Source organism: Phocoena sinus, chromosome 8 (assembly GCF_008692025.1).
Source record: "Phocoena sinus isolate mPhoSin1 chromosome 8, mPhoSin1.pri, whole genome shotgun sequence".
NCBI classification, from domain to species: Eukaryota; Metazoa; Chordata; class Mammalia; order Artiodactyla; family Phocoenidae; genus Phocoena; species Phocoena sinus.
This window is the reverse complement of record NC_045770.1, coordinates 68,741,381-68,758,164: the sequence shown is the minus strand read 5'-3', so window position 1 is coordinate 68,758,164 and position 16,784 is coordinate 68,741,381. Positions and strand designations below refer to the sequence as shown.

The 16,784-nt window shown below is 39.5% G+C and overlaps 1 protein-coding gene across 2 annotated transcripts in view; it reads right to left on the bottom strand.

Moving 5' to 3' along the window:
- The window catches only part of PDE3B (phosphodiesterase 3B), a 176,172-nt gene extending 162,129 nt beyond the window's left edge, over nucleotides 1–14,043 (bottom strand). For both annotated transcript variants that reach the window (XM_032641473.1, XM_032641474.1), the window contains exon 1: nucleotides 12,927–14,043. In XM_032641473.1, the coding sequence (XP_032497364.1) occupies nucleotides 12,927–13,907 (981 nt within the window). In that variant the 5' untranslated portion in view covers nucleotides 13,908–14,043. The remainder of the gene's footprint in view (nucleotides 1–12,926) is intronic.
- Between the last annotated feature and the right edge of the window lie 2,741 nt (nucleotides 14,044–16,784).

The window sequence follows — 16,784 nt, the reverse complement described above, 5'->3', positions numbered from 1 at the left end:
TCTACATTCTGGTTCACAGATTCGTCTCTCAACTGCTATTTAATATGTGCATCAGGTTTTAAATCTGTGGCTATTTTTTCATCTTTAGAAGTTCTATTTTTCAAATCTGCATGACTATTCTTTTAATTCTCTGTTCCCCAACCATTTTCCCAAGCTTCTATTTTGTTTTTTTAAGCATATTAAACATTTTTTATATCTGATAAATAATAGCTCTAAGCTCTGAAGTCTTTGTGGGTTTCTTTTGCTGTGTACTTTTTCTGCAGCTTCTCATTCATAGTGCCTTGTTTCTGCGCAAGTTCTGTGGATTTTTGACTATGCACTGCTCAATATCCTTGGAATTTTATCTGTGGGAATCATTTGAGGCCTTAGAGAATTTGAATTTACCTCTATCAGTCACCTGGGACCACTTTACATTTTCACTTGAGGTTTCTAAGCCCACATATGTAGCAGTAATTTAGATAAATATCTAAATGAGTACTCTATGATTCCAATTATATGACATTCTGGAAAAGGCAAAAGTATGGAGAAAGTAAAAAGATCAGTGGTTGCCAAGGGTGGGGATGAGGTAAGGGATGAATATGCAGAGCACAAAGGATTTTTAGGGCAGTGAATACTTTGTATTTATTTTCCATAATGATGGATACATGTCATTATACATTTATCTAAACCCATAAAATGCACAAGATCAAGAGTGAAACATAACATAAACTATGGACTTTGGGTGATTATGATGTAGGTTCATCAGTCTTAACAAATGTAACAGTCGGGGGCGGGGGGGCGGGTCATGCTGATAATGGAAGAGGCTATGGCCATGTTGGGGGCAAAGTGTATATGGAGAATCTGTACCTTCTTTGCTATGAACTTTAAACTGCTCTAAAAAATTAAGTCTTATTTTTAAAAAAATTTAACTAAATGAGGACCTAAAGATTCCACACGAAAAAATATTAGAATAGACAAATTCAGGTAAGCTGCAGGATACAAAAACAACACATATAAATTAGTTGCATTTTCAAACACTAACAATGAAATATTAAAAAACAAAACTAAGAAACAATCCCATTTACAACAGCATCAAAAAGAATACTTAGGAATAAACTTAACCAAAGAGGTGAAAGACGTGTACACTGAAAACTACAAAACACTGTTGAAAGAAATTAAAACACAAATAAATAGAAAGACCTGCCATGTTAATGAATTGTAAGACTTACTATTGCTAAGATGTAAATACTACTCAAGGCAATCTATGGATTCAATGTAATTCCTATTAGAATTCCAAAGATGATTCTGCTAAGTGAAACAAGTCAGTCACAAAAGATAAATACAAATGATTCCACTTGTATGAAGTATCTAAAGTAGTCAAATTCATAGAAACAGAATGTAGAATGGCAGTTACCAGGTGCTGGGAGGAGGGGGAATGGAGAGAGTTACTGTTTAATGGGTATGGAGTTTTAGTTTGGGAAGATAAAAAAAAGTTCTAGAGTTAGATGGTGGTGATGGTTGCACAACAGTATGAATGTACTTAATGCCACTAAACTGTACAGTTAAAAATGGCCAAAATGGTCAATTTTATGTTATTCATATTTTACCACAATTTCAAACTAACAAACAAACAAAAACCCTATGAGGGCCCTCCTGTGGTTATACATTCCCAGGGAAGATTTATTTTCTCTGTCCCCCAACTCCCCGTGCCAAGGTCAAGACCCGCATCCCATCTCCTTGGTCATATTTATTTCTCACTTACCCTTACACTGGAAGAGTAGCACTTTGGGGTCTCTGCTTTATGCAGTTTTTCTATTAGATTTCTGACTCTGGACAGACCCTAGGTTTTATCTCTTGAGCCTAGCCATATCTAACAGAAGCAAATGTTCATGGTCTCTAAGGATGGTCAGAAACCATCAAATGAAAGCTGGTTTTAATGTCTGCTTACCTCTCGGGATTCCTACTGAAAGGGAGCAGAATGTGCTACCCCAGAATATGTCACTCGGCATATAGCTTATTTTGAATTAAAGTTTACTTGAGAAACAGTGGTGAAGAACACTCTGACCCTCCTTTGTTCCCCCCCTCCCCAAAAGCAGGAGATAAATCTCCCATGTGAAAGGCACCCATCCCAGTACCAGGAGGGTGGAAGGCATCCTATCACCAGAGATAGGGAATTTAGGGCCAAGAATACTTGGCTCTAACAAACCTTGTTACTTCTTCGCCAATTCACTACCCCAAGCCCAGACTCCTTTGTCTTGTCAACTCTTCACAAATTTATTACTTCTTTGTCTTAAAGTTATAAAAGATTCCTGCTTTGGTTACTTCTTGGAGTCTCACTTTTTTACGGGGCTCCCATATACAAAATTAAATTTGTTTTTTCCCCTGTTAATTTGTCTTAAATCAATTTAATTAATAGCCCAAACAAAGACCCTAGAAGGGAAGAAGGGAACATTTTTTTTCTCCCCCACACTGCTTTCACTTCTTTTTGGGGGGATCTGAAATTTTTCTTACTCAGTGATTCCTTTCAAAAGATACATTCTAAAATGCTTAAACCTGTAGTTTAGTTGTTTCAATTGGGAGAGTTCTTAGGGGCTTGTTATACACTGAAAATGGCATTTAGCATATTACGGTATTTTCTGTGTGCTAGCTGAGTGATGTGGGGCTAGTCAATTCACCTTTCTACCTTCGTTTCCAGCTGCACAACAGGATTTCAATACTTATTTCACAGAGTTGTTGAGACTAGCACATAGCGAGCACTTGGTAAATATATCTTATAATAATCCCTTTTTTCTAATCCTGGGTTACATTTCTTTATTGCTTATATTATTTTTACCACTGATACTGACATTTCTGATAGAAAATTTAAGCATCTTTTTTGGTTGTTAGTATTGACTGGGGACTGAAGGTAAACAGTTTGCCTGATTGGACTCAGTATATTTTCTGTGACTTTATAGTCTCTCAGTTGATAAGAAGTATTCTTATTCCAAACATATTTACAGTAAGGTGGAGATTATGTTGGAATAACTTTGAAAAATTCTTTCTAAGGTCATAGAAGTAAAATTTTTAAATTCATTTTTTATACATTTTATATCAATAAGAAACTTTTTTGAAGATTAAAGCTCAATTGTTATATACTTTCTGAAGGCTTTCTGACTCTCCTCCTGGAGAGAGTTAGCTGTTCCTTCTCTAAAGCTCCCATGTACCTTATGTGTACCTCTGCTATATCACTTACCACACTGAATTGTAATTATTTATTTACATTTTTTTAATCTCAATTAGACTGTGATCTCCTTGCAATACAGACCCTGTGACTGTCGTCTTAGTATCTCTCTAGGGGCTGGTACATATAAAAGGCAATTTGTAAATATATATTAATGCTGATCAAATTTTCATTACTTTCTTACACTGACTCTTTAAACATATGACATGTGCTCTCTCTCATGCATCCTTTTTCTGTCCCTCTGATAAGTAATTCCATCCAATTTGTAAAGTTCTATTCTCCATACACTTACCCACAAACTGTGGGTGGGGGGGTTGAAGAAAACACCAGGAAAGTGAGATTTTTTAATACTCTGTCCAGTTACTGACGGGTCAATAAGATAAAAAGTCAATAAGGACGCAGAAGGTATGAAAAGGACATTTTACACCTTTTATCTACCAGACAGCTAACAAACTGATGTATTTCTTCAAGCAAACAGAACACTTATGAAAACTGATCATATGTTAGGCCACGTTCTTTGCCCAAAGGCACTTAAGTCAGAAATCAACAACAATAACTGGAGAACCTGCATATGATTAGAATTTTTTTTCTAAACAACTGTCAATCAAAAGGGAAATCAAAATGAAAATTAGAAAATTCTTCAGACTGCACAATAACCATACTATACATCCAAACTTGTGACATTCAACTAAAGCAACATTCAGAGAGAAATGTATAATCTTCAACGCATGTGCTGGAAAAGATCAAAGTTAATGGGCTTAGCATCTCAATTACAAAGTTAAAAAAAGGAACAAGAGGGAACTCCCTGACTGTCCAGTGGTTAGGACTCTGGGCTCTCATTGCCAAGGGCCAGGGTTCAATCCTTGGTCAGGGAACTAAGAACTAAGATTCCCACAAGCCGTGCAGCATGGCCAAAAAAAAGGAACAAGAAAATAAAAGAAAAAAAGAAATAATAAAAGAGCTGATATAAATAAAATAGGAAACAAGTACCAAGTTATGGTTACCAAGGGGGAAGGGCGGATAAATTGGGAAATTGGAATTGGTATATACACACTACTATATATAAAATAGATAACTGATAAGAACCTACTGTATAGCACAGGGAACTCTACTCAACACTCTGCAATGACCTATATAGGAATAGAATCTAAAAAAGAGTGGACATATGTATATGTATAACTGATTCACTTTGCTGTACAGCAGAAACTAACACAACATTGTATTTCAACTATACTCCAATAAAAATTAACATATTAAAAAAAGAAAACAAGTACCAATCCAAAAAGCTGGTTTTTTTAAGAGATTAAAAAACAAATAAACTGGGACTTCCCTGGTGGTCCAGTGGTTAAGACTCCACGTTTCCAATGCAGGGGGCGCTGGTTCCATCCCTGATCAGGGAACTAAGATCCCGAATGCCACATGGCGTGACCAGAAAAACCCAAAAAACAAAAAAACAAACTTCTAGCCAGGTTGATTAAGAAACAAAGAAAAATGATACAAATGATGGTAGGAATGAAAAAGAAGACAAAAATGCAGATGCTGAACAAATTAAATAAATAGATAATAAAAAAGATATTACAGATAATAAAAAGATATTACAAAGAAAATAAATTTGAAAAGTTATACTAAATAAATTTGTAGAAAAATGCAACTTAAAATTTTCAATCAAAATCAAATTCTCCTCTAAATTGTTCAAAAGATTTAATGCAATGGCAATCAAAATCCCAATATGAATTTCTGTAGAACTTGACAAACTTATTCTAAAATTTATATTGAAGAGCAAAGGTCCAAAAATAACTGACAAACTCTTGAAGAAAAACCGTAAGATGACGAGACTTCCTATATATTGTCTCATTATAAAGCTATTATAATTACAATGGTGTAGCATTAACACAGGGCACATAAACTTGTCAGTGAACCATGACAGAGAAGCCAGATACAGACTCACACACACCCTGAAATTTCACATTTGACAGAGGCAGCATTGCCGATAAACGGAGAATAAACTTTTCAGTGAATTGTGCTGACATAACTGGATATACATACGGGTAAAAAATGAGATTCGATCTCTGTATCACATTATACATGGAAACCAATTCTAGGTGGATAAAAACCATTTGAAAGGCAAAACTTTAAAACTCTGAAAAGATAATATAAGAGTTTATTTTATGACTTCCAATAGAGAAGAGTTTTATAAACAAGACATGGAGAGTCTCACACCATTAAAGGAAAAGATTGGTAAATTTGATAATATTAAAATTAAGAATCTCAGTTATCAAAAGACACCACTAAAACTGGAAGAAGATATTTGCAACCCAAATAACCAATAAAGGATTAATGTCCAAAATATATAAAGAACTCATGAACCAAGAAAAAACAAACCACTGAATTTTTAATTTTTTTTTTGATGTGGACCATTTTTAAAGTCTTTATTGAATTTGTTACAATATTGCTTCTGTTTTATGTCTTTGGTTTTCTGGCCATGAGTTACGTAGGATCTTAGCTCCCCGACCAGGGATGGAGCCTGCACCCCCTGCATTGGAAGTATTAACCACTGGACCGCCAGGGAAGTCCCCAAACTACTAAATTTTTAAAAGGGCAAAAGACATGAACAGGTAATCCCTGAATAAGAAATGCAATCCATAAACAATATTCAGCCTTATTAGTAATTAGAAAAATGCAAATTAAAATCACAAAGAAATACATTTCACACTCACTGGACTAACAAAAATTAAAGTTATTAAATAGGAATCATTGGTTCAAGGGCATTCTTATTCACTGCTAGCAGAATATACATTGTGCAACCATTCTGGAAAACAACTCAACTTCCCAGAGTGTCTCAGTCTTCTACTGCTACTTGTATGGGTTAAAGTGTGTCCCTCAAAAAAGATATATTGAAGTCCTAACCCTCAACACCTTAGAATGTGACTTCATTTGGAAATTAGGTCTTTACAGAGGTAATTAGATTAAAATGAGGTGATTAGGGTGGGCACTAGTCCAATATGACTGGGGTATTTATAAAAAGGGTAAATTGAGACACAGAGACAGGCCCAGAGAGAAGACTATATGAAGAGACATGGAGAGTGCCATGTGAAGATGAAGGCAGAGATGGGGTGACACATCTAAAAGCCAAAAAATGCCAAAGGTTGCCAGTAAACCACCAGAAGCTAGGAGACAGGCATGGAACAGATTCCCCCTCAGAGTCCTCAGAAGGAACCAACCCTGGGGACAGTCTGATCCGGACTTGTAGACTCCAGAACTGTGAGACCATAAATTTCTGCTGTTTAAGCCACCCAATTTGTAGTACTTTGTCACAGCAACCCATGTCAACTGTTACAGCAGTTAATGCAAACTAATACATTCCTGTAACAAATTACCACAAACTCAGTCACATAAAACAACACACATTTAACATCTTACAGTTCTGTGGGTCCAAAGTCTGACAAAGGTCTCACTGAGCTAAAATCAAGGTATTGGAAGGGCTTTGTTACTTTCAAGGACTATAAGGAAAAATGCATTTCCTTGTCTTTTCCAGCTTCTAGAGGCTGCCTGCTTTCATTGGCTCCTGGCCTTCTCCCACTGTGAAAGCCAAAGGTGGACTGAGTGAGTCTTTCTCACATTACATTACTCTAATCCTACTTCCATTGTCACTTCTCCTTCTCTGATCTCTTCTGTCTCCCTCTTCCACTTTTTAAAGACCCTATGACACTGGGTCTACTTAGATAATCCTGGATACCTAGATAATCTCCCCATCTCAAGGTCCTTAACTTAATCCCACCTGCAAAGTCTCTTTTGCCAGGCAGGGCAACATACTCACAAATTCCAGGAATTAGAACATGGACATCTTTACGGTACCATTATTCTGCCTATCATACATAGTAAAGTTGAATATGAGCATACCTTGCAGCTCAGCAATTCTACTTCTAGATGTGTGCATGCCCCTAGGAGACATTTACAAAAAATTTCATAGCAGCATTGTGCTTAATAGCAAACAACTGAAAACCACCCACAGGTCCATGAACAGTGGAATGGATAAATTTTATTATGTTCATACAATGAAACACTATACAGCATTGAAAAAAGTGAACCACATCTATGCACATCAACATGAATGAATCTTAAATGTAAAGAAAAAAGAAAAGTTACAGAAGAATTCATACAGCATGATTCTATTTACTTAAAGTTCAAAAGCAGACAATACTGACAACATATTATTTAGATTACTCAGTAATATGTTCGGGGGAGTTATAATGATAAGCAAGGGAATGAACAGCAAAAAAAAAAAAATCAAGATAGATGTGTTGTCTCTGGGGCAGAGAGAAGGGGATGCAAAAGAGGTTATACAAAGGAAATGAGTGGTAAGTACTTGACATTTTTCTTTTTGTTTTATTTTCTTCCTTAAACCATATAAAAATATACATATGTACAGTCTTTTATGTATGGCATTTCTCATTAACAAATTTAAATGCCAACTAAATAAATTTAAAATATACTGAAAGCAAGTTGTACGAAATGTAAGGAAGCAGTCAAACAATGTACTCTATCTGATGGAGGAGGGAATAATCTATGAAGATAAGATAACCTTCCAGGTCAATCAATACTGGAGAAAAAGTTCTAGGTTGTAAAAGAAAAAGTGGGAAACACCCTCCTCTTCCCCAAGTTCTAAGAACAGGTTTCTAACAATCTCTTAAATAAACCTGAATCCGTTTGTAAATAATAAGGTGAACAATTATAAACTATTTAATTATAATAAACTTAATAAAATATAATAAAAATATTATGTATTTAAATATATAATTAAACAAATATAATAATTATAATTATTATAAACTATAATTGTTTATACACAATTATATACAGTTATAAACTGTCAGGAACTACCCACAGACAGAACCCAGCTCTTCTAAAGTTTTGCTTGGCTAACAGGGTTGTTCAGTTTGCTTTATTTAAACTGAAAGCCCTTAGGCAAAGAAGGCAACAGTTCACTTCCATTCTTCCTTACCCCCCCTCCTTCCCCAACGTATAACATAAATAGGCTATGTGGCTGGCCTCTTAAGGCACCTGAGTTTCAGACCAGCTGCATCCTGACAAGTCATCCTGAAATAACCATATCAGGTACCAAGTTTATCTTCAAGGTCATCATGAACTATGTGTTTTCAAGAGTACCTCCTACCTCTCACTCCCCTCTTTCCCACCACCACCCTCAACCGCTTTTACTCAGGAGCATTGTTTATCACATAATTAGAGATAGCTGGCAAATTAAGAACAGCCTTGGAAAACTATGACTGCAGGTGCATACGCTCTTAATGGAAAGTACAGCTGAACTAGGAGTCAAGACCTAGGTTCTAGTCCCTGTATCCCAAAACCTCGTGGCGTAACCTAGAGACAATATACTTCTTTGGAGTTGAATTTTTTTCCTTTCTATAAAATGAGCAGATTTCAATTAGATAAACTCCAAATCTCTTCTATTTCTTCTATATCTATACAAACATATTTATGTTGAAATAAACTTTTTCAGCAAGTATAGATTCTTCCTGCTTTGGGTGGGGTATAAGAAGGCAGGAGAATGCGCTAGGGAAACAGGCTGACTTGGTAACTGAAAGGGAAGAAGGAAAGAGAATCAGAGAAGCGCCTGCCACTGAGGAGGATTAAATCAGAAGACAATGAAAACAAACATCACTAAACTATACTAAAGTCAAAGTTTTACATATGGTTGGCCCTATTTACCTTCCACTCACTGTGGGAAAACAAACTATGGAGATGTTACTATTTCATGTGGTATAATGAAAATATTCTATCACACTTCACCACATCACTGCTTGACACGACTTGTCAACTTTTATTTTTAAACCCGGCCAACTCTACTAGGATGGAGTTTTGTTCTCAGCTTATGCATTAGTCTGAGCATCACTGTAGTGTCTAAACACTTCTTAATCTTATATGTTTCTTAAAGGAGATTTCAAACAGTGTGAATGGTAGAACCAAAAGAAAAAAGTCTACACGTCAGTAACAATAAGCAGTCCTCAAATAGCTAGAGCGGTGGATGGATGTGGGGAGGTGCTCCATAACTGCTAACGGCTTTCAAAAACAACAAAACAAGGCCAAGAGCAGGTTAAGACTTTGCAAGCAAGGGTCAAGGGCATGAACTTTATTTTGTGGACAATGAAAAGCCGTAAGAGATTTTTAAAACAGAGCAAGTGATTTGATCAAATCTGTGTTTTTGGAAGATAACTCTGTGGCAAGGGTACATACAATATTTACAAAATAAAGCATAAAAATATTACGTAGGCTGATGTTTCACTACAAAATATTAACATGAAATTAGAATAAAACACTCACTCATTAAATTTCACAAATTCCACAGGATTCTTTAAAAAATTCATGGCGGGTTATGACTTGCAGATTCCTCAGGAGAATAAATAATCACTTAAACTTTAAAATCTTTTTAAAAAGGCTTCATACTACATGTGTATCCTTTTTTAAACAAAATTAACACTTTAAATAATATTTATGGGCTTTAAGGCCACAGAATTGTTAAATATTTACCTAACCATTTAGAAAGCACTCAGCATTTTAGGTATAGAAAAATATCTCACACACAGACTTATGCCTTTCAAAACCTTATATTTACCTAGCCTATCACACATGAAATGATCTGGTTGACGGCCGAAATTTGCATTGTAGAATGTATAATTAAAATGGCATAGAAATGTAGCTTGTTAAATTCAGGCCAAGGCATCTTAGGTAGATGTAAAAATTTTTTTTTACTTCCTATTAGTCTCAGCTGATTCTTCACAAATATACTACAAACTTAGTGCTTCTTTCCATTAACCCACCAAGGCAGAACACAGTCAGCAGTAACTAAACTTTAAACCTAATTATGAAAAATCATACGTTTTACAAACATATGTCACTATTTTTCAATATAGTATCTAACATAACATCCCAAATGTTAAAAATTACTTTGAATCTACTCTCACACAATTAAAAACATTTATATTAATGAGTTTTCAATTATTTTTCAAAGATGTTAATAAAAACGTTTAAATTCTTAAGGAAATGAAAGCGTAATAATTTTATCAATCCACAAATGAAAGTCCACATATACATGTTAAAAGTTCTTTCTCTTCAAATAATACAGAATATTTGTTCATACTTTCCAATTATCACACCTTGGAAAATATAGGCTAGCAGTATCAACATTAAACATTTAAGTAAAACTTCGAGATCTATTAACTTTTGAAGTTTTAGTCATACATTTATTTATACCTTACAAAAAGTGTAAACTAACTAAAAGAAATGAATTCTAGAATTGGAAGGTGGTATAGAATTCACCTACTGGATCCCCTGATTTGACAGGATACTCAGACTCGGAAAGGCTCACCAACTTTTCCAATATGACAGCAGGGCTAAGACTTTACCCTTGAACCTCTATGAATCCAGGAGACTTTCCCCTATATCAGCTTCTACCCAAAACCGTTTGTCTCCCTTCACTTTCTGAAACAAGAGAGTGACTTTACAATTATCACATACAAAGTTTAGCACTTCAAAAATTAGAAAATCTCTTGATCTGTTACTTCCATAAAAGTATTGGTTTCCACTTAATTTCTTTCACATAACATACCTCCAAACAAAACCACAGATCCACTGTTAAACTTCAGGAAAAAGCATAAGTAAAACTTTTTATTACAGTCTCTGCCAAGCTAAAAATATCTAGTAGTTTCTAGTATTGCCCAAAGAGTATTATGTTATGACACTGAACATTAACCATGTATAAACCCTTGAACTATTAGCATATATTTAAGACCCCCTCCACCAAGAAAATGTTCCTATTCATAGTGGAATGTGAATAAGGGTTTTCTACACTAATAAAATATGCCCTTTTTAAAAGCACAAATTTTAAAAGCACAATATTTTCCTCTAATACAACTAATAAAGCTACCTAGCCTAACAATGCCGCACCTAGTTAATGGCTGAAAAAAGGTTGCTGTGATGGAAAGAGCACCAGACCAGGATCAAGTAGACCAGGAATTTTCAATTTATAAGATAACACCCATAATTCACTAGGCCAACATATTGCAATTAAGTTACGTTAAACTGTAACGCTGCTAAGCTCGGGAAAATTGTTTACAAATGTGATGAAACTGTGCTAAAACACTTTCCTGGTGTTAAAAAATAGAATATATTTGCAAATAGTCAAATGTCAAACGCTATTCCAGTCTATGAAAATAGCTGATATGACTCTGCTCTACAGTGAATCTTCTCCTGACAATTTTTCTCTTGATACACATTATTCTGAACATTGTCTATTATCACTGACAGTAAACTGAGAAAACAAAAGCCATGGTATTTTTTGAACAATTTTTTTCAAGCATTTGGCCAAATAACTACAGACCACAAAGCAGCCTCTGAAAACACTTTTCAGGGAGCAAGGTGTTGTCTCTTTGAGCACTACGGATAGTGTAAGAGCTTGTAGATTATATTGAAGAGCAAAGAGCAAAGAGCATCAGATGTAGTAATAAGAAACTCCTGTTTCAAATATATTGGGTCCCTGGTGTAAAGCATATCACTAATCAAAAAGATTGAAAACCAATAGTATAGACTCCTACTCTCCTACTTAAGGAAAACCTCTACACTCATCCTTTTAGTTGCTTAGAAGACATCATTGAAAACTGAAAAATCTAGGTTCAAATCCCAGCACTGTCACTTACTAAATGTGTGAAGTTGGATAATCTCTATAAGCCTCAACTTGCTCATCTCTAACTTGAGGTTAATGTCACCTACCATACAGAGCCCTTGTGAGGGTTTAAGACAATATAAGGATTTTGCACTTAGTAAATGCTCTGTGAACAGTAGCTATACTTGGTGAGTTTCTTAGTGATGTAGAACAGGTAAGATTTCCCTAGGCTATACAAAAATAGACACTCTTTCCCTAGTGATGATTTCCATTTTTTTAAAACGCAAAACCATATAAACCTACAGGAAAAGAAATTGTACAAATGCTTTTGGCATATTTCCAAACATTACTAAGTTTAAAGGTTAAATTGTTACAACATTCTCCTAATTATGCAACAAACACACAGGACCATGAGTTAGTCTGTAAAAGATTATATTAGCCTACACTGCTGAAATTTGGGGTGGAGGGTGGGGGAGAAATCTCTTATAATTATCCCCAACAGTCTTTTTATCTAAATTAACAAGTCTCTTCCAAAACTCACCACTGTTTTCTCTTTATATTATGAGATCTCAGATTTGCCCTCTCAATTATCAAGAATAATGAAACCACACTGATTAAAATGCATATATATATATTTTTTTCCCCACTCATTCTAATGGCTGTACGCTATCTTTGGGGAGACATCACCATTATAACAGCAACAGATAAATGTCACCAAACAGCTACACATCAGACTATGCCAAAGTGGGAGTAGTCAATCTATTATACTTCAAGTAATTCACTTCATTCTTCTGAGAACGCATCTACATTAACAAACTCTTTAAAAAGTGAAACATGTTTTGTCTGCTATTTCATTTCTATTCAAAGATAAATAGTACTTACGCATTTTTTAAAAGCTTCCTGTATTTTAGGAATTCTTTTCAGAAAAAAAAATTGTCTTTTTTTCACCATGGAAGTAAACATGCTTTCAAACACGCTAATTCAACTCGGGAACTGAAGCGATAAAACCCCCCTCCCTTCCTTACCAAACTTTGCTTTCTGGTAACATACCTGTTCTCTCGAAATGCAAGGCAATGAAGGTCTCCTGAACATTCTGCAACTGCCATAGTAACTAGCCGAAGTTTCTCCGAACGACACGCAGCTGGACCTCCTCCGGGGTCTGATCACAGGCACTTTTTCCTCCGCGGTACTGGACAACCGAGGATGATGGGGAGCTTCCCTGATTTGGAAGAAGTGATCCAGCCCCAGGGCCAGCAGGCAGCCGACGCCCCCCACCAGGCAGGACAGCAGCGGCCGGAGGGCTGGAGGCAGCGCCCCGAGGCTGGTGAAGGACACCCACCAGACGAAGCCGGAGAAGAGCAGTACCAGGATGCTGTGCCGGAGCCTCCCCGGCTGCGCGAGCGTCAGCAATCCCACGCAGCTCAGCACCAAGAACAGCCTGCCGGCCACCGCCGGGGGCGTGTGCGGGGCCCAGGCCCCAGCGTCTCCGTCTCCCCAAGACCAAGACCCCCACTGCCCCACCAAGAAGTCCCCCAGGTAACAGCAGGCGGGCAGCGCCAGCAGCCACCAGGAGCCGCCACCGCTCCGGCCCGGCCCGGGGTCCCGCTTGGTCCGGGTCAGGAAGCAGGTGAGGAAGAAGAAGGCACAGGCGATGCTGAAGAGGGGGCTGAGGCTGTGCGAGCAGACGCTCAGCAGGGTCCGCAGCCGGGCGGCCCCGACAGCCCAGCTCTCGCGCCCTGAGCCGAGCAGCAGGGCAAGGACAAAGGCGGCCAGGGCGCCCAGCGAGAGGCGCGCCCGGGAGAAGGGAGAGCCGCGCCGCGGCTGCTGGGGGGAGGCCGGTGGCGGCGGCAGCAACAGCTCCACGTTGCAGAAGCGGCAGAGGTGGAAGAAGAAGCCGCGCGGGGGGTCCTGCCGCAGGGGGCTCACGCAGCCCTTCACGTAGCCGTTCCTCAGACTCTCGAGGGGCGAGCCGGCCCCGTCCGGCGGCTGCGGGTACCGCATGGCTTTGGCGTCTCGCTCGTCCCTCCTCATGGCCGGGACGCTGGGTGGCCGCAGGGGCTCGGCACGCCCCGCTCGGACCGCAGCTGCAGCTCGCGCTCCTTCCCGCCTGGCCCCCGCGCTCGAGGAGCCCCCCGGCTCGGCAGCGCGTCAGGGCTGCGCCCACCGCCGTGGCCCAGGGTCCCCGCCGCGCGGGCGGAGGAGCGGCGGGGTCCGCGACATGCTGGCTGGGGAGAGGGGCGGAAGGGGCTTCTGCCTGGGACCGCTGCAGCAGGACCCCCTCCTTTTCCCTCGGGCACTTCTCGGGACTGGAGCCTCGGTGTTGCCTCCCAGCTCCCGCGGGCTGCAACAGTTACCTCACGGCTTTATCCTAGTCCGTTGGGCGCGCGATCGGCTGGCGGGCGCTCCTCCCCCGCGGCTGCCCGGGCCGGGCGCGCGCCCCGCCCGCCGCCAGCCGCCTGCGCGCGCCCGCGCCCCGGCCAGTCCCGCCGCCACCCGCTCCGCGGTTCGCACTGCCGGCCGCCCGCCCTCCGGGAAGTGAGCTGGGGACCCCAGCCGACGAAGCGTCCCCAGACTGGGGAGAGCGCGGCCGCGGCCGCCCGAAGACCCGCCCGGGCTGGGAGAGACGGGAGGGGTCCTTTTCGGGTGGAAGGGGGCAAGCCCGCCATCCTGGGACCCCAGGCGCGCAGGTTCCCTTTGGGGGTAAGTCACGGACCCCAGGCAGGCTCACCACCGGGGCGTAGGGAAAGAGGATGTTTACGGTTCCCAAGGGGAGTGTCTAGTAGAGAAACCGAGTTGCGGGGGTGGGGGGGGGAGGCGGCGGGTCGTGCCTCTACCCTCATCCCAGTTTAGGCTGGACCCTTGGACTGTCCGAGCCGAGCTGTGACCTGGTAAAGGGCCAGCCACCGCCAAGGTCATGGGGAAGAAACCTTGATCACTGTGGCTAGGTCTGACCTCAACAGCAACGTGGATTCTTGGGCCACGCAGCAGGCCCTTGCAGCGGCTTTTAGAGAGGAGCATGCACGGGGAGCGCTCTCTGGGAGCATCCTAGAAGATACTACCGAGATTGTCTTCCTCAAGAACCATCTTCCTAGGGGAGGAACTACCGTTCCATCCTCCCTGCGTCCTTGCCAAACATACGCACTGGTTGACATCTGCATCCGTCTCAAGGAGCATAGAAAATCTGCTGTCGAAAAGTTCTTTCCCCGTGGAAGGCTTTTTCACTGTAACTACATGTTCTAGAGATGGGGAATGGGCGGATTAGGAGTTCTCTCCAGGACCATTGCCCAGTTTGGATCAGTTGGCCATGAAAGAAGCCAAGTAAGATGCTATCTGTGAATTACTGGTGAAACTAGCTACGTGTGGGAAACGCTGACTTGAAAGCGGGAAGAACTTTGCTGTACCGAAGGGACTGCTCTGGAATCTAACCAATCATAACGCCTTAGAGAGTGAACTGTGTTTCCCTCCACCAAAACTCTCCCTTCAACCTCATGACAGAACTTCATTTCTCAAAGAGCTAATTCCACATTTTTCCAGGGAGATCTGAAACCTTACTGTGTGGTAAATCCCACAAACAGGCCCATTTTTCACCAATTAATCTTTGCCCACAGCCATGACCTAAAACAGATTATTTTCATATATGGTCATAGTTCACAATGCATAGCAGAAATCACAGAAATCAGCACAAGAATTTGACCAAGATGAAAAAAGACCAGAATTCCCTTTCCTTGTCTGCCTCTTGGGTAAAGGAAAAAATATTTAATAGAGTTTTCAAGTTGGTTAGTCAAATGCTTGCCCTAAAAGATAAAAATCCAAGGGGTCTTTTTTCCACCATGACAATTGAATATTAAAAACAAAAAAAAAATCTCATTTCAACAGAACTCAGCAAATACATTTTAAAATGTATTTAAAAATAAACAATTCATCATTACCAATCAAAGATTAAAATAGGAAACTTGATGGATACATTTTGAGCTTGTACAGAAGGGCATGACAAACTAGTATCAGCATCACTGAAATGCCCATTATAAATTCTCATAGGAAATAATAAATTGCTTTGAAAATCAGAACAAATTCAGATTAAAGTTGTTGCTAATAAATAAATAAAGTTGTTGTTGTTTTAAAAGCTTGGGCTGTCATCTAAGATAGCATAGGCATGGTAATGGAAATAGTAGTGGGCTAGAAATCCATCTCATCATTTCTAGTCCTGGCCCAACCATTCATGTCCAGCATTAAGCAAGTCACATAACTTTTACAGGCCTCAGTGTTTTCAATTGTAAAATGAAGCAATTTAATTTTGATGATCTTAAGATCCCTTCCAGTCTTAAAAAGCTCTGATTTCTATATGCCAAAAACATATAGGTATTTTTAGGATCCAAGGATTGCTAACAGCAACCTTTGAATTATTTGTACCACCAAACTAAAGCAAACTCTCAGTGCTGACAAATAAAAATAAAAGGATTTGTATCCAAGGACTATTATCTGGAAAATAAAATGCAAAGCCCTCTTCATACTTCCCAGTTCTCCTCCTCTGAACTGTCTTCCCAGGTCTTTATGAGGCTAAAAGCCCAACTTCTTCAATAACCTTTAGTTGGAGTGCATCCCTCTAGACACCAACTCCAGCACCTGCGAGGACTGCAAAATAAAATGTAAGGACGTGACCAAAGACCATCAGTTTACTTAACTAAAAATATGCACCAAAAGAATCAGCCAGCTATGTTTATAGCAACTCCCTTCTCTGTTTACAGTTTTTGTCAGAGATTAGTAGTAGGCCACATGTCTTAGAGTTCAAATTATTTAGTTATTCTTTTGCCAGATTTAAACAACCCATAGAATTACTCAGCTCTGGTCTTTAGGTTCAAGAATGTATGACCGTTATCTGTTGTGAAAAAAACCCCTAAAGTGACAGCA